At 46.7% G+C, this 27780-nt stretch overlaps 1 protein-coding gene across 1 annotated transcript in view; it reads left to right on the top strand.

Moving 5' to 3' along the window:
- Nucleotides 1–27780, top strand: part of prdm6 (PR domain containing 6) — a 397085-nt gene that overhangs the window by 206526 nt on the left and 162779 nt on the right. The window contains exon 4 of the mRNA XM_072516543.1: nt 23553–23680. Within this exon, the coding sequence (XP_072372644.1) occupies nt 23553–23680 (128 nt within the window). The remainder of the gene's footprint in view (nt 1–23552; nt 23681–27780) is intronic.

Genomic DNA, 27780 nt, shown 5'->3' on the forward strand with positions numbered 1-27780 from the left:
TTATTTGCCCTTTGTGAGACCTTGTTGTGCATAAAGAATTACTGTACTTGCCTTTATAATAAGTGACTATATTTCAAAAGTGATTAATTGGTAATGAATATATGGCATATTTGTGTTCAAGTTGTTCAATTCTTTCTATATGATCGCTCGTGCACCTGACACCCAACTTCCAATCCCTGATTAATGAGTCTATCATCATGGAAGACAAATTGAGTCTGCCACTAGGCCAGGCATGAAGGTAAACCACTACTGATTGCACCCACAAGACTGCCATGTATAGAAAACAATTTTCATGATCTGATGCAATCCCAGAAAACATTGTTCAATCATTCCTGAGCTTAGGAAAAAAAGGTATTTTGAAGTTTGAGAGCTGAAATTCGGCCAACAAGAAAGGTTGCTCAAATTGGGAAATTTTCTGACATGCCAGACCTACCTTGGTAATAAGTGCCCTGATACATATAATTTTTGCTTCAGGGGGGTAGGTGCGGGATAGAGTCAAGTCCATCAACCCTGGAGGCAGAACGCCAGTGGCCACAGAGGCAGCTAGTTGCTGAGCTGGGTAGGTTGGAAGGCCCGTCTCTGTTCTCCTTTCTCCCAGTTGTGTTAGAAGATTTCCGGCCCTCCAGCCCACGTCACTCACACCACTTGGCCTCTATAGTCCCTTATTACTCTCATGCCATCTCTAGCCGCACCCCCCCCCCACCTCCTCACATGGCCCATTATACTCTTCAAGCCAACTCAAAGTCAATTCATGACCCACCACTCCCCATGGCCCTCATGTTGTCATGTAAACTCAATGGTAACTCTTTCCTGCCCATTCACCCAGTATGTACATAACCAATGAGTCACATAATAACAATAGAATCATTGAATCTCTACAGTACAGAAGGAGGCCATTTGGTCCATCGAATCTGCACCAACCCTCCGATAAAGGATCCTTGCCCTATCCCCATGACTCCACCTAACTTTTAGACAATAAGGGGCAATTTTAGAATGGCAAACTCAGCTAACCCGCATATCTTTGGACTATTGGAGGAAACCGGAGCACCCAGAGGAAACCCATGCAGACATGGGGAGAATGTGCAAACTCCACACAGACAGTCACCCGAGGTCAGAACCAAACCCAAGTCCCTGGCTCTGTATGACAGCAATGCTAACCACTGTGTCACCGTGCTGCCCCTGTGTGGAACCGTTTCAGAGATTAAAAACTCCCATTTACAAATCTTTTTTTAAGAATAAACTACTGTTCCTACAACCCTATAAAAGTGTCATTTAGACAGACCACTAAAATATCAATAACTGAGCTTTCAAACACTTTGCACCTCTTATCCAAATAAATATTGAGAAAACAGATGACAGGAGGAACAACTTATTAGAATTCCTTATAGATGTCAATCAAGCAAAGTCAAAGATTCACTTGTGTTTCCAGCAGCTGAACTCATGCTTTGATTGGTCTGGGATCAGAGCCAAGCATTGAATTAGCATGGAGAGCATAAGAGGCGATGGAGGAGCCAGGGAGGAGGGTTGGGGGGTGGGGTGGTGGTGGTAGTGGGGTAGTTGGGGGGGGGGGTGCAAGGGGCATGAATTGGCATTGAGTTGGAATGAATGAGGCATGGGAGCACACGGGTGAGAGCTTTTGAACTTACTTTTCAAAATGTTCCCGAATCCAGACTATGGTTTACGGTTCTACTGTGTGACTGTAAATTATGGATCATGGATAAGCTGGTCCAACTCCACAGAAGTTGTGGGGGCTAGGCGATGCCTATCCCCACATTGGAGGCAGCTATGCCAGGAGTGCACGGTGCAGGCTCACTACCCACACCTTTTTCTGTACCAGCAAAATTTGGGGATGCAGAAATGGGGGAAGGAATCCCAACTGCTGGTCCCACCTGCAATTTATATATGGCTCCAGAGCCTGTGAGATTCCAGGCCTAGGTTTTGTAAGAATTATTATTTCAGTGATTGTGAACATGATGGTTATTCTGCATGCACTTCTCATAACTCAATTAATAAATCCTGGGTGGTATGGTAGCACAGTGGTTAGCACTGCTGCCTCACAGCGTCAGAGACCCGGGTTCGATTCTGACCTCGGGCGATTGAGTCGAGTTTGCACATTTTTCCCGTGTCTGTTTGGGTTTCCTCCGGGTGCTCCAGTTTCCTCCCACAGACCAAAGATGTGCAGGTTAGGTGGACTGGCCATGCTAAATTGCCCCGAGATGAGGGCATAGGGATAGGGTGAGGGATTGGACCTAGGCAGGGTGTTCTTTCAGGGGGTCAGTGCAGATTCAATGGGCCCAGTGGCCTCCTTATGCACTGTAGAGATTGTATGATTCTATGATCTGTTAAGAACTTAGAATTGCTTCGTTGCACAATATAAGGATATTCTTTAAGAGGATGTAATCTTTCTGAGGTTTTGCTATTATGATTTAACTAGGTTGGTTCTGCTGTTAGCAATACTCTCACATCCTTTAATGTTTGCTAATGATGACCTAAGGACCTTTATACTTGTTATTGAGAGCAATTATAATGAGTGCTTAAGAGGTTAGTAGAGGGTCAGACTTAAACACATCTTTACTGTAATAAAACCATTTCAAAGAGTTTTTGACAAAGATATAGGACCCGCAGTGTACGTCTCTGAAGTAATGTGCTTTATTTTTATTGGTTTCTATTGATTTATTTTAATGGAAGTTCACCAAAAAGATTCTGCACAAATCCATGTATTTTCACAATGGGACACTGTTTAAGTTGGTAGTACAGCCTTTGAAAGTTCTTTCTTTTCCTGGGGAAAGTCACAAGTTTGAGCATGTCAATGCAGCAGCAGATATGGCACCATGCTCCTTTTGTAGCTGGCTTATTGATAAGAACAGAGATAACAGTTTCATTTCACCTGCCCCATCATTTTGGATCAAGTGACAGAAATAAGCAACTTGGTACCGAGTAACCCTACGTTAGTGTCATCATTGAATCTCGCCTTTTTTATTCCCCTTCTCCCTGTCATACATCTGCACATCGTTTTCTTTGGAGTAGAGTTACTTCACAAAAGAGTGTTTTGTGAGTGATGTAGCATTGGCTGATGTCAGCAGACTGCCACTGTTGAAATGTGGGTTTCTGCTATCTTTGGAGTAGATAGAATGTAAACACATTGTAATGTTTATGTGATACGGTAAAGTGTACTTGTTAGAGACTCCAGGAACAGTGGGAGATTGGGAACATGTCTTCAAAGATGATAGGGTACATGCTTGAAAAGGTGAAAGGGCAAATGTCTGCCAACTTGATAGAGCCCAGCTTGAGTTCCTGCTGCTAAAGTAATTGATTTTATTGCTTGACATGTCAGCTGATTTCTACCTAAAATCAAATGAAAGCTGGTAATATGTCCAAACGTGTGTGATACTGTACAAGCTGTAAAATTCTGCCACATATTTTGTTATAGCGAGTAGAAAATAATAAGATAAATAAAATAAATATACACAAGGCATTTCTGGTACATTTGGGCTTTGTTAAATTGTACATTTTAATAGAATTGGTTATTTCATCTTTTGTGCTGTTTCAGTGCTGCCAGTATTTATTTGTTATTGATCAGTGGCTGTGTTTCCACTCCAATTTAGGGCTAACATCTACTGCCATTAACACTAAACCCAATACAAAATAACTTTGATTGCATAAAGAATACCAGCTGGAAATTTGACTTTATAATGCTGATTAATTTGATGTTGCATGTGCTAGTTTAGTAAAAAGTGGCATCTGTGCTGCTCCAGGCAATTCCAGCACACCCTGTGACAACCCCCCACCCCTTGGGACCGGGGTGTCGAGGCACGGACCGCCACTGTCGTAGCTTGCACCCTGCACTCCCTCTAACACCAGGGCACCTTGCTACGATGTCCTGCAGGCACTACTAGGGTGCCACGGCACTGCCAGGGAGCCCAGACACTGCCAGGGTGCCTGGCATGTGGTGCCAGGGTGCACAGGTTCCAAGTTGGCAGTGCCAGGGGTCAGGCATTGCTAGGTAGAGGGGGTTGAGGAGGGGTTCCAGGCTCTCCCAGCAGCATGGGTGGGGGGAGATCGCCGTTTAAAATGCAGCACAATTTGCGAGGATATCCCTCTAATTGTGGCCTCGATGGAGAGAATTGTTGCTAACTTTGCCTTAGTTTAATTGCTCTGTTTTATTACCTTTGCTCTTGAGTCGCCAGGTATCTTTATGATACCGCCATGTGGTTCAAGTCTGAGTAATGATCAATAATCCAATACACCGATTAGTAAGATTTAAATCAAAGCACATTTATTATACACAGTAATCACTACTCATGCACAAATTCTACCTTTAAGCTACTTCTACAGCTAACAGGCCTATACTTAACTTGGAACTGGCCCACCAGGTCAGGGAAACAAATGGCCTTTCGTTCGGGTTCTGAGCCTGCGGGATTCGAAGTTGGTACAGATTGATAGCTAGGAGCGCCTATCTCGTAGCGAGCGTTGAAGTAAGACGTACAGTTTCGACCAGCTGCTGAAGAGTGAAGAGCTGGAGAAGCGGTGGAGAAGAGCTGAAGAGCAGAGCGATTTGAACTTGGGGCTCAATTCTTATAGTCCCCAGGGACTTCCCACCTTTCGGGGCAGACCCTGTACCTGTTTCCAAGTGATTGGACTTTGTCCCAATCGCTTGGTTCAATTTTCTCCAATGCTGGAGTGGTTCCCTGATCGATGGGTGGTCTTGAGGTGCTCGTTCACCTCCTTTTGTGTAGGCTTCTGCTGGCGCCGAAGAGTCTGGTTTTGCTTTGTGTGTCTAAATGTTGCTTATTGTTCCCGGGGATTGCTCATTAGTATGCAGATGGCTAGTGTTTTGTTATGCTGATGGTTGCTGGTATCGATTGTGTCTGGCCTTTCCAGAGGTAAATAAACAGCCAACCTGCAGCTGCTCGTTTTTGTCTTGTTGGCTGACTTTCCCATCAGCCTTTGCCGTTCGCCATTTTGAATCGGGAGTTGGCCATTTTAAGTGGCTACAGAATCTCCCCAAAGCTTCATGGTCATTATTAGACTTTTAATTCCAAATTATTATTGAATTTAAATTTCACTATCTGCCATAGTGGGATTTGAACCTGGGTCCCCAGAGTATTACCCTGGGTCTCTGGATTATTACTTCAGTGACAACACCACAACAACACTGCCTCCCTACTTTCAAAATGTATTCACTGCTGCAATGTAAGAAACGTGACAGCCAACTAGTACACGGCAAGCTCCCACAAAAAGCAATGTGATGATCAGACAATCACTTTTTGTGATGCCGGTTGAACGAGAAATATTGCTCTACACATTGGGATAACTACCATGGTCTTCTTCAAAATAGTGCCATGGGATCTTTTATGTTCACCTCAAAGAGCAAACTGGCCTTCAGTTTAATTGCTGGACGACTGTAATAGCCTGCAAGCTCCTTTGAACAATAATATCCAATGCCATGATAGCAACAGTTCAAGTCTGCATAGCATCAAGTCTGCATAGCAACAAGCTGCAATTTTATAACCTCAGTCTGAATTTGCACTGCAGCAATCAGGTGTTGTGTGTCTTCTGCTCATGCTACAATGGAAGCCAGGAAATTGACCATCAGACATTGCATGATTGTTGTGTCTACAGGTGTTCTCGAGGAGTTGCCCACCATTTTCACTGTGGTAAGCGTGGGCTCCAAGCTCTGTGTGAAGCCTGGAACCAGGTTTGAGCCTGTTTTCTCCTTTCTATTTGACAGTGACAATAGCCTCAGAGCATAGGTCTGTCAATGTACCAAGCATTTCATTGTGCATGCCCATCACCTTTTCTCTCTACCCCGGCCCCCCCCCCCCATCCGAGTTCTCTGCAGCAGAACCTATGTACATGCTTGCTCTCTTTCTCCCCGACATGGCTACAGCATAGTTGCACCAAGTAACCCATCCCATGCATTCTAACTATAACACCTCCTAAAATGCCAATATCTGGATGGGTCAGTGTTGGTGCTTCTTCCTCCTCAGTCTGTTCATCCTCTAAGGCACCACAGGCTGGCCTGGCAGCAGTTCCTGGGTACCTGCAGCCATAAATGTAGAAAGATCGTGTCATGGTGCTGAGCTAAGTGGGTGGTAGTGAGAGAGCAAGGGGGACATGGGATAAGGAAGGTTACACAATCTGCATCTTGTACATTAAAAGAGATTGTGGGATGAGGATGAAGTGGGATGTGAGAAAGTGCCGAAGGGAAGAAAATACCACCATCCTCGATAGCTTCAATCATACCACTGACCACAGCCTTAGGACTCCTGCTGCAATTATTCGTAGCACTGTCTTCTCCCCACCCCCTCACCCATTAACTGCTACTGATAACTATTAAAGGTCACCTTATTTTGTAAACAAGGGGGAAGTACATTAGTAATACAATGTGTTTGGATAATGTGTTGAATAGCTGACCGTATGTGAAAGTTCTGAGATGTTAAGCATGAGGTTTTCTGCAGTACTAAGTATATGAGGGTGAGATAAAGCATGTGAATGGGGTGTTTGAGTCTTCATTGATTTAGCTTATTTGTAGGAATTTGAAGGAGGAATGGTGAATGGTGAATGGAGCAGTGTGTGAGGCCAGTGGTACAGTTGGTAAGATTTGGCATTTGAAGATGCATTCATTAACCTTGGCAACTCGTGTGAGGCCATTAAACTTATTGCGGCACTACATCGAGGTCCTTGGGCTATGATGCTGCATTGGCCGCTATGGCTACCTGTTCTCACTGCCTTTTCAGCACTTGTCCAGAGAGATTCTTGGGCCTTGAAGGGAACAAAATCTCTCTCCTCATGGGCAGGTAGAGCATCAAGGCTTCCAGCCTACAACCTGAGAACCTTGGGGAAGGCTGATTAGCCTGTTGTGCTATTTCTGTTGTTTCCTCCAGGCCTTTCACTAATTTTCAAGCAGTTTCAGCCTCTGTTGCAGCCAGAATGTACCTCATCTCATTAAGATGTGCAGGCTGGAGTTAAGTGGTGCTGGCTTTACACAAATTTGTGCTCCCCACTGAGACGTGCAGCACATTGAGCACTGGACTACACGCTACAATCATTTTAATCAACAGGCAGCACAGTGTTCACAATCGCTGCACCCAAGTTAGCCCCAACAAAGTTCTCTCTTACGTTCAAACTGGAGAGTTGGCAGAACTGCTTTTCATTGTAATATTCCAATTTATCAAGCTTATGTTTTGCATTTATGTTGTACACTCACTCCCAGTGGTGTTGGTTTCCACTCATCTGTCTGGGAATATTCCAGTCATTGTTTAGCCACACTTTGAACTGGGGTTTACAGGATAAACAATATTGTCAACATTTATACTGAGGATATGGAGGCATAAACTGAAAGAGAACAAACTGCACCGATCCCTAACAGTCCCCAGAACTAAGTACCTGTGGTTACTGAATTACTTAACTGGGGCAATCCCCATGAACACTCTACTGCCTGTGAGTTACAGTAACTATAGCCCTGTACATAGTTTGGCAACAAGTTGAAGCAGTTCAGGCAACAAAACTCCTTTGATATTGCTAATCTCTCAAATGGGTGGAGCATAGTAAAACTATAGAAGCTTGCAGCACAGGAGGCTATATAGACAGTTAGTATATGTTCCTTCAAATTGCACCAGCCAAGCTGTTGTTCTTCACATATAGAAAGTATATTACTGAGTCAACATGTTGATCGTGTGCTGTGGATTACCAAATGCATAGTTTGAATGACTGGACGAATTGGAATAGTTTCCCAGATAGCCAACTTTCTTGACGTGAAATTATGTTATTCTGTGATTTAACAGCTGAAATATTCATCCTGAAATACAGGGAATTACATATCATGCAGTTTTGAAACAGCTAACTGTCACCATCACCTCACACCCATGTTTTCACTGGAGTACTAGATAGTCCATAAGATTGTCCAAAAGGATAAGTAAGCCCATCTCAAAGTATGTCTGTGGTAAACCACTGTTGCACCTATATTATGATGTGGAGATGCCGGTGTTGGACTGGGGTGAGCACAGTAAGAAGTTTTACAACACCAGGTTAAAGTCCAACAGGTTTGTTTCGATGTCACTAGCTTTCGGAGTGCTGCTCCTTCCTCAGGTGAATGACCTCACCTGAGGAAGGAGTAGCGCTCCGAAAGCTAGAGACATCGAAACAAACCTGTTGGACTTTAACCTGGTGTTGTAAAACTTCTTACTGTGCGCACCTATATTAGGTGATGTAAGGTAGGACCTGTACTACAGGTTCGCCGGTAGTCCCTGCCTGCTGGCTCCGCCCAGTAGGCGGAGTATAAATATGCGTGTCCTTCATTCAGCATCCATTTCGCCAGCTGCTGTGGGAGGCCACACATCTCACAGCAATAAAGCCTCAGTTCTTTCCAACTCTAGTCTTTGTTCAATTGATCGCGCATCAATTTATTGCTCTAAGATTTTCTAAAAGATGGACCTCCGTATCAAGCCAGATCGCCTGCAGCTGGATCCACAATCAAGCGACGACAAAAAGGACTTTAATCACTGGCTAGCTTGCTTCGAGGCATATATCAACTCAGCGACCACCCCTGTTCCGGAGGCTCAGAAGATACAGATCCTATACTCAAGGTTCTGCTCCAATGTGTTTCTGCTGATCCAGGACACCCCGAACTACGCCGACGCCATGGCGCTTCTCAAATAAAACTACGCACAGAAGACGGACATGCTCTTCGCCAAGCACATACTCGCCACTCGCTCTCAACTCCCTGGTGAGTCCATAGAAGGCTTTTGGCTGGCCCTAATCCCACTTGACCGGGACTGTGACAGTCAGGCCGTTATGGGCACTGAACATTCAAACCTCCTTATGCGGAACGCGTTCGTTACGGGGATTGGGTCGGACCTCATACGCAAAGACTGTAAGAAGGGGCCACGCTCGATCTAGCTGAGACAAAGAAGTTAGCGCTCTCTATGGCGGTCGCCTCGCGCAACAGTCAGGCCTACCCCCTCCAGCCACGCGGACCACCCCTCCTACGCATCGTGAACCCCACAGACGGCCACCCCAGCGGGGGCCTTACCCAGCCAGTACACCTGTGCCACGCGCCAGCCCGTGCACCCCGGGGGTCCCCGATGTTACTTCTGTGGCAGCAGAAACACCCTCGCCAACGCTGCCCGGCCCGCACCGCCCTTCGCAAGGTTTGCGGCAAAAATGGGCACGTCGCCACGGTGTGCCAGGCCTGTGCAGTCGCCGCTATCGCCCCCACCCCCCTAGTCTACACACAATGGGCGCCGCCATCTTCACCTCCCCGGACCACGCGCGGCCAGTGGATGCGGCCATCTCCTCCCCCTCAGTCCATGTGCAGCCCATGGACGCCGCCATCTTGTCCAACCCCTGCAACATGTGGCCCATGGTGCCGCCATTTTGTCCCCCGCAGGATCTTCAGGCGCTGCCATCTTGTCTCCCCCACGGGGCATGGTCACCAACATCATTCCAGGACCTGGGCTCCCCACGCTCCCCAACATCAGGTTTAAGTGTCACTTGACAACAGCTCCTCCACAAACCACCTTCAAGTTACAGTGACCACAATGCACGTATGCAAATTTCCGCCGCAACAGCCAATCAGCAACTCCGCTCTACTGCCCTCTGCTGAATTAGGCCACTCGGCCCATCGAGTCTACTCCACCATTCAATCATGGCTGATATTTTCTCATCCCCATTCTCCTGCCTTCTCCCCATAACCCCTGATCCCCATATTGATCAAAAACCTACCTATCTCTGTCTTAAAAACACTCCATGATTTGGCCTCCACAGCCTTCTGTGGTAAAGAGTTCCCCCTCTCCGGCTGCGGGGCTGGCTTCTGGGTGACAGGGGTTACCCGTTGCAGTCATGGCTGAAGACGCCTATCCGGAGGCCACTGGCCGATGCGGAGACCCAATACAATGATACCCTTACAACGACCAGGGGTGTGGTCGAGTGGTGCTTCGGCATCCTCAAGATGCGCTTCATGTGCCTGGAGGGTTGCCCGCATTGTGGTGGCCTGCTGTGTCCTCCACAATATAGCACAGCAGAGGGGCGATGTGTTGGAGGAGGAGGTTGATGGGGAAGGGCAGACCTCGTCCGACGAGGAGGATGCGGGGGAGGGGGACGATGAGCAGGACATGGGGCCCAGGCAGGCACGGAAGGCCGCTCAACGCCATCGCCAGGGCCAGCCCGCTTAGGACGCCCTCATCGTGACATGGTTCACCAACTAGGAGGGGGGTTGCAGGCCAGGGGCACTTACACCCCCATCCCAGACTACACCTCCACACCTCACACACCACCAAACCGCTGCATGCGCATCGTCTCCATGACACATACCTGCAGTGCGATGGCCTGGGGGCACTGGGTTGGCAGTGACAGCGGGTCTGGTCCATGTGATGGAGGATGATGACAGCCTGCTCTGCGATGAGCTCCGTGCTCCACATCATATGACAATGTCTGACTCATGCCCACAGTCACACCTTCCACCTGGGTGATCCCTGCATACGAGCTGGCCAGTCCATCACACGGCCCTGTCGAATTCCTGGGGTGGGGGTGCTGAGGACAGTCGGGGCAGGATGGGGGGCAGCATGGGAGGGTGGCGAGCATCCCAGGTGGCATGGTGCCACCCTACTCTGCCTGCTTCCCACCAGATGCATCAGGGACAGGAGGGGGGGGGGGGAGAGTCACCTCCCATGCCGGGTTCACGGGCACGGGCCCAAGCACCTCCTCCTCCCTCGAGGTGCCCAATGGCCCCCGGGCTACTCCATGGATCGGGGGTGCGAGCGGAGCTATCCCCTGATACTCCCCCCCCCCTTCCGCGGGGCACAGGCACTGGCTGGGGGTCCCCTGATGGACCGGGCCCATTTCCGACATGTCCTATAAGACGCAAGACGGCATGTATGGTTAGACAGCCGGAGAGTGGTGAGGGTGAGGGGGGTGGTGAGGGGGGTGAGGGAGGTGGGGGAGTGAGGGGGGTGAGGGGGTGGTGAAGGGTTGAAGGGAGTGGGGGTGAGGGTTGAGGTTGGTGGTGAGGGGGGTGAGAGGGGTGGGGGGTGAGGGAGATGGGGTGGTGGGGGAGGGGTGGGGATACACACATGTGCCATGAGGATACGCAACTAGGCAGGGGGGTCTCACTTCCTCACCCGCCACCGACCTGCGCCTTGGTGACCTCCCTCTCCTCCAGCCGCCGATCATGTCCAGTGCCCTCTGCTCGGGCACGGTAAATGGACGCAGATCTGGTGCTCACCCTCCAGTCTTGTCACACTCCGGTGGTTGTGCGCGGCCTTGTTCTGGGTGGGTGGGGCCAAACACAAACAACTAGAGTGTTCGACAGTACGGCGCATGCTGCCGAGGGATTGGGTGGATGATAGCATCAGTGGCCAGGGCACCCGGCCATTGTGGCTGGCATGGGTGCTGGCATGTGGGGCATGCACTACCTTCCCTGCCATCAGGGTGGGGGTCCGGCCGCCCCCCGAGGGGGGTGGGATCCAGGTTACATGTGTGTGGGGGTGTATGGAGATTGGTGCCAGGGGCACAGCGCTGCCTACTCACCCTGGGCTCCCTGAGGAGGTTGTGTAGTTTCTTTTTGCACTGGATGGCAGTCCAGCGACTTCGGTGCTGAGAGCATCTGCCACCAGCGTCCAGGGACGGCGAACGGTGGTGCCTGACGACCTTCCTCGCGGGACGGGGTACAGGATCGGCTACTGCTTTTCCACTGTGTCCAGGACGGTATCTAGCTCTGCGTTCCGGAACCGCGGCGCTGCTCTCCTTCCAGCCATGTTGGCTGCAACGGCGTGTGTGGGGGGGGAATGAATCGCTTAAATGCAGCTGCAACTGAGCAGCAATCACGGAACCGGCGAATCCAACACCGTTTCAATCACAAATGGTGGCGTTTCACATGACGACGGTGCTAGCCCTTTAGAGTTGGTGGATGGTTGCACCCGTCACGCCGTTTTTGCCATCGTAAAAGTCCACACTTTTCATGACGGCATCAGCATTTCGTCTCAGAAACGGAGAATCCAGCCCATAATTTTTCCATTGCACACTATTCTCCATCTGGGGCGTCATTCTCCGACCCCCCGCCGGGTCGGAGAATGGCCGTTGGCCGTCGTGAATCCCGCCCCCGCCCCCGCCGAAGTCTCCGCTCCCGGAGATTGGGCGGGGGCGGGAATCCAGCCGCGCCGGTTGGCGGGACCCCCCGCTGGATTCTCCGGCCCGGATGGGCCGAAGTCCCGCCCAGGAATTGCCTGTCCCGCCGACGTAAATCAAACCTGGTATTTACCGGCGGGACCAGGCGGCGTGGGCGGGCTCCGGGGTCCTGGGGGGGGGCGCGGGGCGATCTGACCCCGGGGGGTGCCCCCACGGTGGCCTGGCCCGCGATCGGGGCCCACCGATCCGCGGGCGGGCCTGTGCCGTGGGGGCACTCTTTCCCTTCCGCCTCCGCTACGGCCTCCACCATGGCGGAGGCGGAAGAGACTCTCCCCACTGCGCATGCGCGGGAAACTTTCGGCGGCCGCTGACGCTCCCGCGCATGCGCGGGGAAACTGACAGCTGACGCTCCCACGCATGCGCCGCATTTCCGCGCCAGCTGGCGGGGCAACAAACGCCATTTCCGCCAGCTGGCGGGGCGGAAATCCCTCCGGCGTCGGCCTAGCCCCTCAATGTTGGGGCTAGGCCGCCAAAGATGCGGAGACGTCCGCACCTTTTTGCCGGCGCGATGCCCGTGTGATTTGCGCCGGCTTTGGCGCCAGTCGGCGGGCATCCCGCCGTTGGGGGAGAATTTCGTCCCTGAAGTGAAGAATTCAGCCCTAGAAGTACCTAGTCGTCTGAATCAAAATCTGGCACAAGAAAGATTAACACCGCCTTTAAATGTAAGACTCTGGGAAATCAGGTTTCTTGTGTTTGGTAAGTTCTGACTAAGAAGTAGCAGCTCTCCTGATCCAACAGTTTCAACTGTCCCTGTCGGCAAATGCCATCTAGTCTCAGTGGGAAGCAGTAAACTAATAGCCTGAAAGTTTCCTGCTGGCTGTAAATTATAAATGCCTCAATAAAATATTTTCTAAAGGTTCTACATGAAATGATCTGGAGAGCCTAAGTTTAGTTGTTTGTGAGTATGGGCTGACAGCACAAAACATCCTCCATTTGCCACAAACTGGCAGATAATTTCATATTATACAACATTATATCGAGGAAACATTCATCCCATCAGTTTGAACTCGCCAGTTTCTAATCCACTGCCATCCAAGTAATTTTTCAGTGTCTAGCATAAAGTTAGAGCAATACTCTTTGGAATTTCTAGTGCTTTGATAGTATTTACGAGATCATTTTTTAAATAAACCTTTCCCTTATGTTGTATATATTGAATTTATAGAATAAGGTCCTTACAGCACAGAAGGAGGCCATTCGGCCCATTAAATCTGCACTCCGAACTCCAATGTGTATATGACAATCCGGCAGATAAGCATACTTGGCCTCACTATTTCTCATTTTCATTGGTGATGTGTTTTTTTAAATCAAAACTAACATTGATCTCTTTGCTAATTTCTCCTCCCTCTGTACCTCCCTATCTGAAAGACACACAGTGAATGCGTTATTGCTGGCGGATTTAGACCTGATTAGACAATGGGCAGACAAATCATGGATTCACGTCAGTGCTGAAAGGTCCAAGTCAATAACTCTGTCAAGAAAGATGGACGATGATGTTGCCTGCCTACATTACTTTATGAAGGTTGTAAACATTACAGTTAAGGGCATGTCAAGGATTGGTAGGGTGTCGTGGGTGGACCTTATTAAAATATTTTTTTTTGCTGTGAAGCATCATGCTCATTAAAGTAAGGTTTGTCGTTGATGGAGAATGGGATATTTTCCTTTTTAGGCTGACTGCACCAGCGGCAAGTCTGGTAAAGTTTCCTACATTTTGCCTCTGGCCCACCGTCAGCAATGCAACACCTGATACTTCCATTTGACATTTTACTAATTCCAACTCAAGTTATTCGGTGATTTTTGAGTGCAATTGCCAATCTAAGATAAAATTAGAGGTAGCACGTGTCCATGCCCACTGACAACTGGGTTGAGACTAGTTAAAATAATTACACACATGACCTTTATGCACAACAGATAGAAACAAATCTAATTATATTTGTCTAGACTATAATTGAGCTCTGAGTTGTAAATAATACCAATTCCAGTGAACCATATTGTCCTTAATTAATCTTCATGTAAATCATGACCTTAAAAAAAGTGTTCATGTCCAATTTGTACATAGGTGAGTTTGACTGGATCATTAGAGATGCCCTAAATTTCTGACATCCTAGTCTTTTGAGACTTTCTCTGGTATCAATTTTGTACTAATTGGTGGGGTGGGATTGAGCGGGAGGAATTAGGTTATTTTTGTAAATGGAACAGCGATTCCCCAAGGTGTTGCATTTTATGTTTTACAATATATTTAGACATTTGTTTGATGAAATGAGCATTAAAGTGCATAAATTTCTGAAATTACAATTATGAGTTCAAATGAGAGAGGCCATTCAGTCCATCTAGATTGATACCTTCCATACATACCTATGGTATTTTCAATTGCCACATCAAACTGTATCTTTTTCCACGATTCCATACTTGGAAGACAATTCCAAATATTGATCACTCTTGGCATAAGGAAATACTTCCTCATATCAGTGCCGGAGGCAAGGCTAGGTGGGGGTAGTTGCCGGGGTTTCCATGTCTTTTGTGATCAAGAGGGTGGGGGAGGTGGGGTATGTGTCTAGGGGGGTTGGATTTCAGGGGAGCGGGTTTATGGGGGGTTGGGTCTGTTATTGTGCGTTCTTTTTCTCTATTATTATCTGTTTGCCATTGGGGTGCTAGTGTGGTGTTGTGGGACCTGTCTCCTTGATTTTGCTTTTATTATGAGTCAAAAAACATGGCAGGAAAAGCCGGCAGGAAAGCTAGAGGGCTACACCCCATATTTTACCTGAGTTTACACATGGTCAAAAAATGAGAAACTTTCGCCCCATGTCACCCCCACCCCTTGATTATGTTTTTGTTTTGCAAGTCCATGCTTTGTTTAAAATTTTGAAACTGAATTTAAAACAAGCTTCATGATTCACCATAAGCATTTGTTTTATTAGATTCGGTGCCAATCCATCATCAAAGACCAATGGGATGTCAACATGCTGCCTTTCATGACATGATTCTTGTTCTCAGAGTCTTTTATTGGAACCATGCAATTTTAACCATTTAGCTGTGAACGTCATTTTCATTTCAGGTGGAGCATAGTTTGGACTTTTTGGAATTCAGGCCAGGAAATCCTAACATAATAAGGAGGTTCAGGAGGGAAAGGTGTGCATGTAATGCAACAGAAAAGTGGAATACCTCAGGCAGGATTCTTGGTCTGAAAGATTATGGGCGGAATTCTCTCCCGCCCCCCCCCCCCCCCCCCCCCATGCCGGGAGGGAGAATCGCCGGGGCGCCACGCGAGTCCCGCCACACCGCCCCAGCACCCGCACGCGATTCTTCCACCCCCCCCACAAACCGGCGCAGCGAGAATCACGGCTGGCCGCTCCGAGAATCGCCGTTCGCCGTTTGTAACGGGCGAGTGCCGATTCTCTGGTCCGGATGGGCCGAGCGGCCTGCCCAACATGACAGGTTCCCACCGGCGGTGTTCACACTTGGTCGCTGCCGGCGGGAACAGCGCGGGAACGCTGGGGGGGGGGTGCGGCCTGTGAGGGGGGAGGGGGGTTCCTGCACCGGGGGGGGGGGACTCAAAAGGGGTCTGGCCCGCAATTGGTGCCCACCGATCGGCGGGCCGGCCTCTCTGAAGGAGGACCTCCTTTCCTCCGTTGCCCCGCAAGATCCATCCGACATCTTCTTGCGGGGCGGCCGCGAGGAGGACGGCAACCGTGCATGCGCGGGTTGGCGCCGGTCAACCTGCGCATGCGTGGATGATGTCATTTACGCGGCGCCGCTTTTATGTGGCGGCAAGGATCAATGCACGTAAATGACGCAGCACCGCTCCTAGCCCCCTGGGGATGGGAGAATAGGGGGCTGGGAGCGGCCTCCGCGCCGGAGTGAAACACTCCAGTTTTCACTTTGGCGCCGGGACTTAGTCTCCCGATGGGAGAATTGCGCCCTATGTTCTCTTGCCAGAGTTGAATTACACCTGGGAGGGTAAATTAGGAGGTCCGTCCCAATCCTTTGCCATGCAAATATATGCTTGGCAAGGATTTCAAGGGATTCCGTAGGGAATCCTGCTATTGGGCTGCCATTTTGAGCAGGTGGCCTCATATCAAGGTCCGACGGCTGACCCCCCCCCCCCCCCCACGACGCAATTTAACCTTCAGCGTCCCCCTCTTGCAATGCCATTCAGCACCCTCCCGGAATTTTCTGGGTCACCCTTCCCCCAGAGTAGGAGGGTGACCCAACCCTCCCCGCCACTGCACCCCGATCAAAGACTCCCCTGATTAGATACACCCCCAGCAGAGACCCCTTAATTAGAGAAGCCCCTGCCAAAGACCCCCGACTTGGAGAGACCACCACTACAGACCTGCTAATTAGAGAGACTCCCACCAGAGACCCCCCATAAGAGAGCCCCCCGGCTGGAAACCCCGTAAGAGAGACCTCTATCTGTAAGTCCCCCAGAAGAGGGACCCCTGCCTGGAAGCTCCCCATAAAAGAGATCCCTGCCTGGAAGCTAGAGAGCAGTCCAGACAGAGTCAGTGAAAAAAAAAAAATCACTGCTTTAAAACTCACTTGTGCAGTACACCTGCTGGCTCAGGCAGAGGAAGTAGCATCTGTAAATCTTTGGAAAGATAAAACCAGTCAGCTGGTTTAAACTCCCTCAGATCTTTGATCTGAAAGCCATTCATTAATTTCTCTGTGAAATTGCTTTCAGTCGGCTATAATTGGCAGCTTCCACATCCACTCAGGTGTCTACATTGTTTCATTCATCTCCCTTCATGCTTGAGTGTCTTTGAAGTACCTAGCTGTGAAACTAACAGAAAGCACTTAACTGCCTTTGATGTGGTCCAGGAGCGGTCAGTCATAGCTAAATGTTTTTAAACATTGCAGTTAGTTTCACTGCTAGGTACTTCAACGTCAGGTGGGGTGTGCGGCGCCGATCCCATTCTGAAGCTCCCGTCCCCGCTGGTATCAGGATCGAGGTTCATGTCCCGCGCCTGGTGCTGATCCCGTTTTCTGCCCAACATTGGATTATCCACCATATCGGGAACTCTGCTACCACCGGTGGGTGGTGGAGAATCCCGTCCCTCATGTTTCCTGAGGAGCAATGTTTTGTAAATGGTATCCCTTTCACATTGCAGACTCGATGTTACCTTTGGTGGGTTTTAAAGGTAATACTCAGTGAAAGACCTCGACCTTGGGCGATGATGGTTATTATTGGTAATGAAACAAAATTTCTACTGCAATAATAAACCGAGCCACTTGTAGATGAGTGATTGTGATTGAGATTCTGTCCTTCTCAGAGCGAACGATACAGACAATGAAAGCAATAGCCTCAGCCTACCTCTCTCATCTACAAACTACTGAAGAAAGTCACTGAGAATGTAGAGATTGGTGGTCCAAAAAAGAATGGACAATAAAGGAAGATCATGTTATGAGGTTAAATGAAATGGAAAATGTGTATTAGAGAATATTACTTTAATTTAAACTGTGCAGGTAGGATACGGAGACATAGGTTGAAACCAGCAAAGGGTAACTTCATGTCTGATACCAAGAGTGCCTTTTTGATGCAGTGATTGATCAATGCTTGGACTGAATTTTCCAATAACGTGGTGGAGGCAAAATAAATCTGGATGGATTTTGAAAGTGGCAATCAGATTTTGCATTGACAGGACTAAAGTGTGCTTTAGGATAGATGATCCAATGTAAGACCAAAAGAAATAGGAACAGGAGTAAGTCGTTCAGCCCCTCAAGCCTGTGTCGCCATTCAATAGGATCATGACTGATCCAATGTTCCTCACGTCCACTTTCCTGCTCTTTCCTTGTCACCCTTGATTCCCTTACTGATCAGGAATCTATCTATCTCAGTCTTAAATATACGCAAGGACTCTGCGCCCACAGCCCTCTGCAGCAAGGGGTTCCAAAACCTCACAACCCTCTGAGGGAACAAATTCCTCCTCATCTCAGCCTTAAATGGGCACCCCTTTATTCTGAGATCATGCCCTCTAGTCCTAGACTCTCTCATGAGGGGAAACATTCTCTCAGCATTTACCCTGTCAAGCCCCTTAAGAATCCTATATGTTTCAATGAGATCACCTCTCATTCTTCTAAATTACAATGAGTAGAGTCCCAACTTGTTTAACCTTTGCTCATATGACAATCCCTCCACACCGGGGATCATCCTAGTGAACTTTCTCTGAACCACCTCCAATGATATATTTCCTTAAGTAAGGGGACCAAAACTGCTCACAGTACTCCAGCTGTGATCTCACCAACACCTTATACATTTGCAGCAAGATCAAGGCCAACATTCCATTAGCCTTCCTGATTACCTGCTGCACCTGTGTGCTAGTTTCCTGAGTTTTGTGCACAGGTACCCCCAAGTCCTTTTGTGTTTCAGCTTTCTGCAGTTTTTCTCCATTTAAATACTACTCTGTTCATTTGTTCTCCCTTCCAAAATGAACAACTTCACATTTTTCAACATTACACTCCATTTGCTAACTTTTTGACCACTTTCTTAAACTATGAATATCTCTTTGCAAACTGGTTGTATCCCTCTAGTAATTTATCTTTCCACCTATTTTTGTGTTGCCTACGAATTTTGCTGCAGTACATTAGCTCCCTTCCACCGAGTCATTAATATATATTATAAACAGTCCGAGCACTGATCCCAGTCGCAAACCTGTAAAAAGAGCGCCTTATCCCCACCCGCTGTTTCCTGTTCATTAGCTAATTCTCTATCCATGTCAACATATTACCTCTAACACCATGGCTCTTGTCTTATGACTTAACCTTTTGTGAGGAACCTTGTCAAATGCCTTCTGGAAGTCCAAATACAATACATCAACTGGTTCCACTCTATCCACTTTGACTGAGACTTCCTCACAAAACTCTAATAAATTAGCCAGACCTGATTTCCCTTTCATGAAGCCAGGCTAATTCTGTTTGACTAGATTATGATTTTCTAAAGGTGTTATTATTACTTTCTTAATGATTGATTTCAACATTTTTCCAACAATAGATGTTAGGTTAATCGGCCTATAGTTACCAGCTTTTTGTCTCCCTCCCTTTTTGAATAGGGGTGTCACATTGGCAGTTTCCCAATCCTCCAGTACTTCTCCAGAATCCAAAAACTTTTTGAAACTTACAACCAATGCATCCACTACATCTGCAGCTACTTTTTTTAAGATCCCAGGATGCAAGCCATCAGGGCCAGGAGATATGTCTGCCTTTCGTCCCATTTGTTTGTCTAATACTACTTTCCTGGTGATGGTAATGGTATTTAATTCCTCCCTTGCATACTTTAGTATTAATGGGAAGTTCAAAATATCTTCCACCGTAAAGACTGATGCAAAATATCTGTTTAACTCCTCTGCCATTTCCTTGTTACCCATAACTATCTCCACAGATTCATTTTCTCAGGGGCCTATATTCACTTTGACGTCTCGCTTCCATTTTATATCTTGAAAGAAGCCCTTATTGTCAGTTTTGCTGGTTTGCCTTTGTAGTTTATTTTCTCGCTCTTTCTGATCTTTTTAGTCCTCCTTTGCTGGATTCTGGATTTATCCCTATCATTGACTTTTACCTCCTTTTAACTTAATATTTTCGTTAACTTGCTTGGTTAGCCACAGTTGGTTTATCCCACTCTTAGAATATTTCCTCCATAAAATCCCTATAGTGCAAAAGGAGGCCATTCAGCCCATTGGTCTGCAGTGACTCTCTGAAAAAACATCCTACCTAGGCCCACTCCATCCTATCCTCGTATCCCCACCTAAGGGGCAATTTTTTAGCAAGGCCAATCCACCTAGCCTGCACATCTTTGGACTCCCTACAGAGATATATTTTTGCTGAGAGTCACAAATTACCTCCTTAAATGTCTGCCACTGCTTGTTTACTGTCTTTCCTGTTAATCATTTCCTGTTAATCGGCATGTTTGCATTGACTCGCACAAACTTCAACAGATGTGCCATAGAGAGCATCCTATCAGGTTGCATCACAGCTTGGCCCAACTGCTCGGCCCAAGATTGCAAGAAACTGCAGTGTAGTGAACTCAGCCTAATGCATCACACAAGCTTGCCACCCTCACATTGATTCCGTCTGCACCTCCCGCTGCCTCGGGAAGGCAGACAGCATTATCAGAGACCCCTTCCACCCAGACTTTGCCTTCTTCCAGACCCTTCCATCAGGCAGAAGATACAGGAATCTGAAGACCCGCACATCCAGACATAGAACAGCTTCTTCCCCACAGCTACTGGACTCCTCAATGACTCTTCCTCGGACTGATCTGTTCCCTGTAAGAACACTATTCACAACACCCTATGCTGCTCTTGCTCATGTATTTGCTCTTATTGGCCCCTTGTTCCGCACTGTAACCAATCACTGTTTGCCGATGTACCATTTGTCAATGTACTCTGTCGATTATTCTTCTTTTGTCAATTATGTATGTACTGTGTGCATTCCCTTGGCTGCAGAAAAATACTTTTCACTGTACTTCGGTTCATGTGACAATAAATCAAATCAAATCAAATCAAAATCAAATCAAATCTATCCACCCGGTCCACTTCAGCTAACTCTATCCTCATTTCATTGTAATTCCCTTTATTTAAGTTAAACACAGTTGTTTCTGACCCAAGTTTCTCACTCTCAAACTAAATATTAAATTCTAGCATGCCTGATCACTAATTCCTAGAGAATCTTTGACTCAGGTCATTTATTAAACCTGCCTCATCATCTTTTACCGGACCAAGATAGTCTGTTCCTTGGTTGGCTCTGTGACATATTGCTCTAGGAAACTATCCCTAATGCACTCTTTGAATTTGTTGTCATAACTACCCAACTTGATTAACCCAATCAACATGAAGATTAAAGTCACTCATAACTATTGCTCTATTCTTTTTCCATGCTAAACTGAGCTAAGCCGGCTCAGTTACTTTGTAGTAAATGTGACACTGCGGTAATAATTCTTTTATACATCTTCTTCAACTCAACAATGTTTGAGGCGGCTGGTTTAGCTCCATTGGCTGGACTGCTGGTTTGTGATGCAGACCAAGACCAACATCATGGGTTCAATTCCTGTATCAGCTGAGGTTATTCATTAAGGCCCCACTTTCTCGCCTGAGGTGTGGTGATCGTCAGATTTAATCAACACCAGTCAGCTCTCCCCCTCAATGGGAAAAGCAGCCTTTTGTCACCTGGGAATATGGCAACTTTACTTTTACTTAATTTATTTACGTTTTCCAGCTCCATTCTCAGTGAAATAGTTATATCAAGTTATTTTAGTAATCTGAATCATCCACAGTATTGTTATTGGACATCTACTCAGCTTATTTTCAAACAATAAACACGAACATTGCTGTTCATTTGAAACTTGTCCTTTAGACAATTCGCAGAGTCAGGGCACGATTCTCCCAAAAGGGAACAAAATCCCCTAGCGAGCGCTTTTAACCGCGTGTTTCCTGGCGCTCGCAGTGCCAAGAAACACATGGTTATTCAACGTGATTCACATTGAATAAGGAGCCTGAACAGAGAATGCGTGGCCGAGGCATACAGTGGGGAGCTCCATCGCCGGAGTTCCCCAGTGTAGCAAGAGATCAGGACGCCATTTAAAAATCTTTAAAGCCCCTAAAACAATACCCAGATTCCCCTCTAGCCCGAACATAACGTAGGTGGGCCCCCTGCCCCGCCCCCCCCCCCAAATTTCACACCAGGCACCCCCGGCCCGATCACATGCACGCAAAAAAAATGCCACCTTGGCAGTGCCAACCTGACACCCTGGCAGTGCCAACCTGACACCCTGGCAGTGCCTATGCCAGCTGGAAATGCCATCTTAGCACCTTGGCAGTGCCAGGTTGGCACCCAGGTTGCACTTCTAGGGTACCCAGGTAGCACCAGCAGTGCCAGGGCACCACCCTGCCCATAGGGCATGCATCTGGGGGCTTCCAATCCCCTGGGAGACCCCGACAAGTGCCGTTCCGTCTGGTCCCCATTTGTGGTCACCCAAGGTTTCTGAGGTGAAGACGTTGAATCCCAAAGCCTTAGGTACCTTGGGAATCTGAACATTAGAGTGAGACTTGCTGCCTCGCTCTAATATGCAGATTTGCCAAAAAGTGATCCCGCTCATTGTCGGCGGGATTTACATTACAACATCTCGCGAGATCGCATTGGATCTCGCAAGGCATGGTGAGCCGCGTAGATCCTGGGAGTGGGGTCTCTCGACTTTCATCGACCACGCTGCACAGCAGTGAGCTGCTTTTCTGGCACAGCTTTGCCATTGGATCATGCGCTTAGAGTTGAAAAGAATCACAAAATGCTGCTCAGGCTTCTGATGTTCGGCTTAAATGAATCAAAGCAGTATTTTGGTAATACTGTCATGGGGGTGTCCCTTTAAGAAATGTTTTTGTCTTATCACATGGCTTCAGTGATGTCATTGTGTGGGTGGAGTTGTGCTGGGGCTTTGGGATTTGGTTTTACTTTCGCTTTGAGTTTGAACTGGTTTTGTTCTGCACAGGTTGAAAGAAGGTTTTTTCTCTATCTGCATTTTAAAAGGTGTTTCCAGACTGCTTGATAACTTGAAAAGAAATAACTTTTCTGAAAGAAATTCAAACCTGCTGTTTTGGAAAGGAAACAGGAGCATCCATACCAGGTCTTAAGTGCTGTGTGCTCGGCCACGCCTTTGAAAGAGTTTTCTGGTTTATGGGATCTTGTTATTAAATTGGAACAGTTTACTAAAGGGGGAATTTATTAAGGATTATACATAGAGTACTGTAGTTGTGTGGGGTATTTATGTTGAGAGTTGATAAAAATGCTTACTGTGTGTGTTTATAAAAATATTAATTAAATTCATAGAATAAACTTTGTTTTTGATTAAAAGTGCTTAAGGCCAATGTTGAATAACACCTGAAAGGCAGGCCCTTGTGCTCATCATAACCAAAATAAATAAAAGTTGTAGGTCAGGTGAACTCCATGATATACTTTGGAGTTTTCTAAACCCTGGCCCATAACAATACACCTGTAACCATTTTATCTTTGAAGCAAGTACCACATAGAAGTTCACATGGACCAATATCTTTCAATTAGTCCTGCACCTACCCTCTAACAGCTAAACAAAAACAGTGGCTTTTTTGTTTGGAATTCAATGTCATTATTTCAGCAAGTTGATAACAGTTGAGTAATGAAATCTGCTATAAAGGTCATATTAAAACAAACAAGTATGTTTTTCCACATTATGGTATCATTAGACTTCTTAAATTGTTTACGAGGTTTATGAAAATGCCATAAGTCAGTGACAGATGACCTGGCCATAAATTTCTATGTCTGATATTGAGCAGAGACACAACCAAAGCAGCAAAACAGTGAGCACTGATGATCCAATCAACTGTTTGACCTTTTGACATCTTTCTCAGATATATGATCAGGAAGGATCGCTGCAGCACTTCATTGATGGCAGTGACCCCGGCAAGTCAAACTGGATGAGAAATATCCGATGTGCAAGACATTGTGGGGAACAGAACATGACAGTTGTTCAGTACAGGTAGGAGATACTTAAACATTTGACCTATCAATGTGATGCTTAGCACAACTTTTCATTTGACTGCAGAAGTGAAATAAAATCAGGCAACAATATATATCATCCTCAGGTGGCTTCATTAACGCCCATTGCTTCCTCAGTGATTTTCCCTCCATCAAATGTCAGGAGTGAGATTGTTAGCTCAATTTCATTAACAATTCTGCCAATAATGAAGTCAAATCATAAAGTATCTTATTTATTCTTGGTATATGGGTGACACTGGCAATGCCATATTTACTGGCCATAGCTGGTTGTCCTAGGGAGGCCTTACCCATAAACTGCTGCAGTCATTGTGATAGTGCTCCTGTCATTGTGCCCCATAGGGAACTCCAAGATTATGACCCAGTGACAATGAAGACATGGCATTTATGTTCAAGTATGACTTTCAGTGCAAATATTTCTAGGATTTTACTGAGGTTGACAGTTATTCTCAGAGTTGATTGAATTGATGCAGTGTTGCTTCCTGTAGACTCTACATTGCAACTTTACAGCACACAAGTTGTAAGGGGTAGATACTAAGTAGCCCATGCCAGCCGAGAGTAGAGCAAGGTTTGGGCTGGCAAACTGCAATTGACACTCATGTCACGTAATTCATGTAATGCCTATCTGAAACAAGAGGGCAGAAGCTCCATATTCTGTACTGAGTGGATCACTTTTTAAGCTTAAAAACCTCTCCTCTATCTACAAGACTCAAGACAAGTGTATGATGAAATACTCACCAGTTACCTGCATTGGTGTAACCATAACAACAATCAAAAAAACTCACGATTATCCAGAAGAGAGCGATTCACTTCAGCAGTACCTGCGTTACTCTTCTCAATTTCTCAACTTCTCCATCACCAACATGCTTTGCTGCAACATTTATGATTTATACAAAACACTGCAGAAACTCATTGCGATCACTTCTATAGTGTCTTCTTTCCTCACAGCCTCTACCACTGAGAATGACGAGAGCAGTGATCTCTTGGAAGCACAGTCACCTTTACATTCTTCACTCAGGCTCACACCATCCTGATTCGGAATAATTCACTGTTTCTTTCCGGTTGCTGAGTCAATATTCTTGAATTTCTTACCTGGTAGCATTGTGTGAGTATCATCACCATAGCAATTCAGGAAGAAGGCCCCAAACCACCTTCTCAGGGCAGCTTTGGATGGAGAAGCAATATGGCTTTGCCAGCATTTTTCACATCTCAAGAAAATAATGGTAAATAATTCTGCCTGGTCAGAGCTTCTGTTATGGACTTAGTATCTATCCCTTCCACCAATTGTACAGTAAAGCTGCAATGTACAGTCTACAGGAAACAACAAGGCATCAATTCATCCAACTCTGTGAATAACTTCCAGCCTCAGCAAAGTCACAAGAATATTTGCACTGCAAGTCATCCTTTCAAGAACCTAAATTGCCATTACTTCATTGTCACTGGATCATAATCCTGGAGTTCCCTACATTAACAGGAGCACCATCATTGAGTGGTTCATGGATAAGGCCTTCGTTGAGCAATAAGCCAAGGGAAATAAATGTGGCCTTGTCAGTGTCACCAATTTGGCAAGGATAAATAAAATACTTTATTATGCGACTTCATTATGCATGTGAACTGCAGAATGGAAAATTGAGAGACTTTCTTTTGACTTCTTGTTATCATAATACAGAGGCATTATGTGTACTAATATCATTTTTACTTTGACCAGATGGATATGTAACACATGGGTGGGTTGTGATTTAATCACCTCGTTGCTCCCTGTGCAGATCTGGCATGCTGGGTAAATAGCAGGAAAGGTCAAAATCGAGGTTTGCGCTTGGCGAATCAGTTTGCTATCTCACCAGCCCACTCCCGATGACGAGTTCCGGATCTCACCCAAATATAGCGAGCAGATCATTAACCCCAATTTGCATTAATTTCCATCTCATTAGTGAGATTGAAGTTGAATGCAATGACCTTCCGGGAATTAACCAGTTCCCCAGTGAGAAATCATGCGGGTGTCGTTTAGTACTCCAATGGCTGCTGAGGGGAACTGAGTGGGGGGAGTAGCCATTTCCATTTTCCAGCATGCAGCTCAAGGACACTGGAACTCCTGAGGGACCCTTCAGGGGGGGTTGGGTTTGGTTGGGGGGCTGAAGCATTTCAGGTCGGAGTTCGTCCCTGGGCTGGGTGGGGTGGTTGGGTGAGGAGCTTTTCATCCGTGAGGCCTTCAAGCCATCTTTCATTATTGTTGATACTCTTTATAGGGGTAACTACAACTGTAGCCTGTAGCCAAACACTTCCAGGTCAGAGCCCTGTTCTTGGTATATGCTGAAGGTCACTTTAAATCTTTTAGACTGTGAGCAGCCTCTCAGGTCAGAATTGAAGACACTTGCCAAAATGGACTTGGCCTTGTTAGTTATGTGAGCATTTCACAGCTGCAGGTTGTGTTTGCTGCTTGCTCCTGCTGGTGGCTGCAAAGGCCTGGAGGCCCCTGTTGCTGTTTCTTTCCTTTTCTGTAGCCGGAAAGAAGGTACATTTTTTCAAAGATACCTGGGTCCTGGAACACTGGGCCCAGGGGAACGTACGAGTCCAGAAGGCAATCTGGTTGAAGGCAAGAAGACGCTGTAGGGCCTGGTGCTCGACATGGATCCAAAATGGGCCACCTGATGATGCTGTTGAAGAAATGCTTTCGCAGATTGCTGATGCTTTTGTTGCTGGTGTGGTGAGTGCTGCATGTAACTGGCACGTCACCGCGGGCTAAACACGCTGGAAGTCAAGGATGTTTGACTGCACCTTGAGTGCCAGTGGAACATATGGATGCCAGGATTTGGTTCCAGTGAGATTGGGCCATTTGGGAGGGCTTGCACATCTGCGGCTCCTGGATGGAGAATGGAACTGATGTATGGAACAAGTAATGCATTGATGGACAGATCACTTCTTCGACAAAGTTCTGGACATGATATCATATTTTCAGGCTTATCCACAGTTTCTGTTGAGGAACCTGCAAGGGGTGATACCGTATATGTTGTCTTTTTGAAAGTTAGCTGATATAGCTTTGTATTCATACTGATATGGAATGGTGACATTTATTTGTTGTTTAATGGTTAGTGTGATATGTGGAATGTTACGTAGTTGATTTTCAAATCTTTGTTACTGTTGACCGCTTAATAAACAAAATAATCTCAAGTGGTGCTGCAGGGTGTGTTTGTTGATTTTGCCTGCTGGGAGCCACAAATGCCTGAAGGTCGTGTGTTTGTTTGCTGCCGCCTCTTCTGCTTCTGTGGCTTGGAGTAAGGAAAGGGAGGATGTAAGATGACTTGCTGCCAGTGCTGGGGAAGGGGTGCTCTTTCTTCTTCTGGCATGTTCTGCGATGGTTTGACATTCCGGTGTGACTTCCCACTGTTGAGAGTCTCCTGCTGGGAGTTGCAGGAGGGGTGAAAGAGATAGATTGATCCAGGTGCAGCTGCAGCTGCCTGGAGGTTGTGTTGATTCGATTGAGCAACTTGATGAAGTGTGAAGGCATGCTTTTGCAGATTATTGGTGACTTTATTACACTGTTGACTGTTTCATGTTTAATGCTTGGAGGCTGTGTGTTTGTTTGTTGCCGCCTCTTTGCTTCTGTGGCCTAGAGCAAGGAAAGCAGGATGTAAGATGACCTGCTACCTGCGCTGAAGAAGGGGAAGGGGTGCTATTTCGCTCTTCTGATGTGTTCTGCTTTGGTGTGACTTTCAGGTTACTTCATGTCAATGGCAGGAATACAAATATTGCTAAATTAACAGATAACAAAGCATGTAAATGTGGCTAATATAATAATTGTCAGTCTGGACTTCAAAATGGAAGGTTATCTTTAATCATTTGAAGAACAGAAAGAGTAAATAAGGCACTGCAGTGAATGTAGTATATATGGAATTTTAGAAAGTCTTTTAATAAGAGACCCGTGACTGAGTTTGAATCAGGATCCAGGTAGCAAAATTTATTATAAGTTGGCTACAAAACTGAAAACAGGTAAGTGCTGTTGAGGGACGTTTTCTCAGACTGGCAGAAATGAAAAGTGGTGACCCATAATGATCTATGGTAGAGCGACAGTTGATTAGCTTGTAC

This window comes from Scyliorhinus torazame, chromosome 9 (genome assembly GCF_047496885.1).
Source record: "Scyliorhinus torazame isolate Kashiwa2021f chromosome 9, sScyTor2.1, whole genome shotgun sequence".
NCBI classification, from domain to species: domain Eukaryota; kingdom Metazoa; phylum Chordata; class Chondrichthyes; order Carcharhiniformes; family Scyliorhinidae; genus Scyliorhinus; species Scyliorhinus torazame.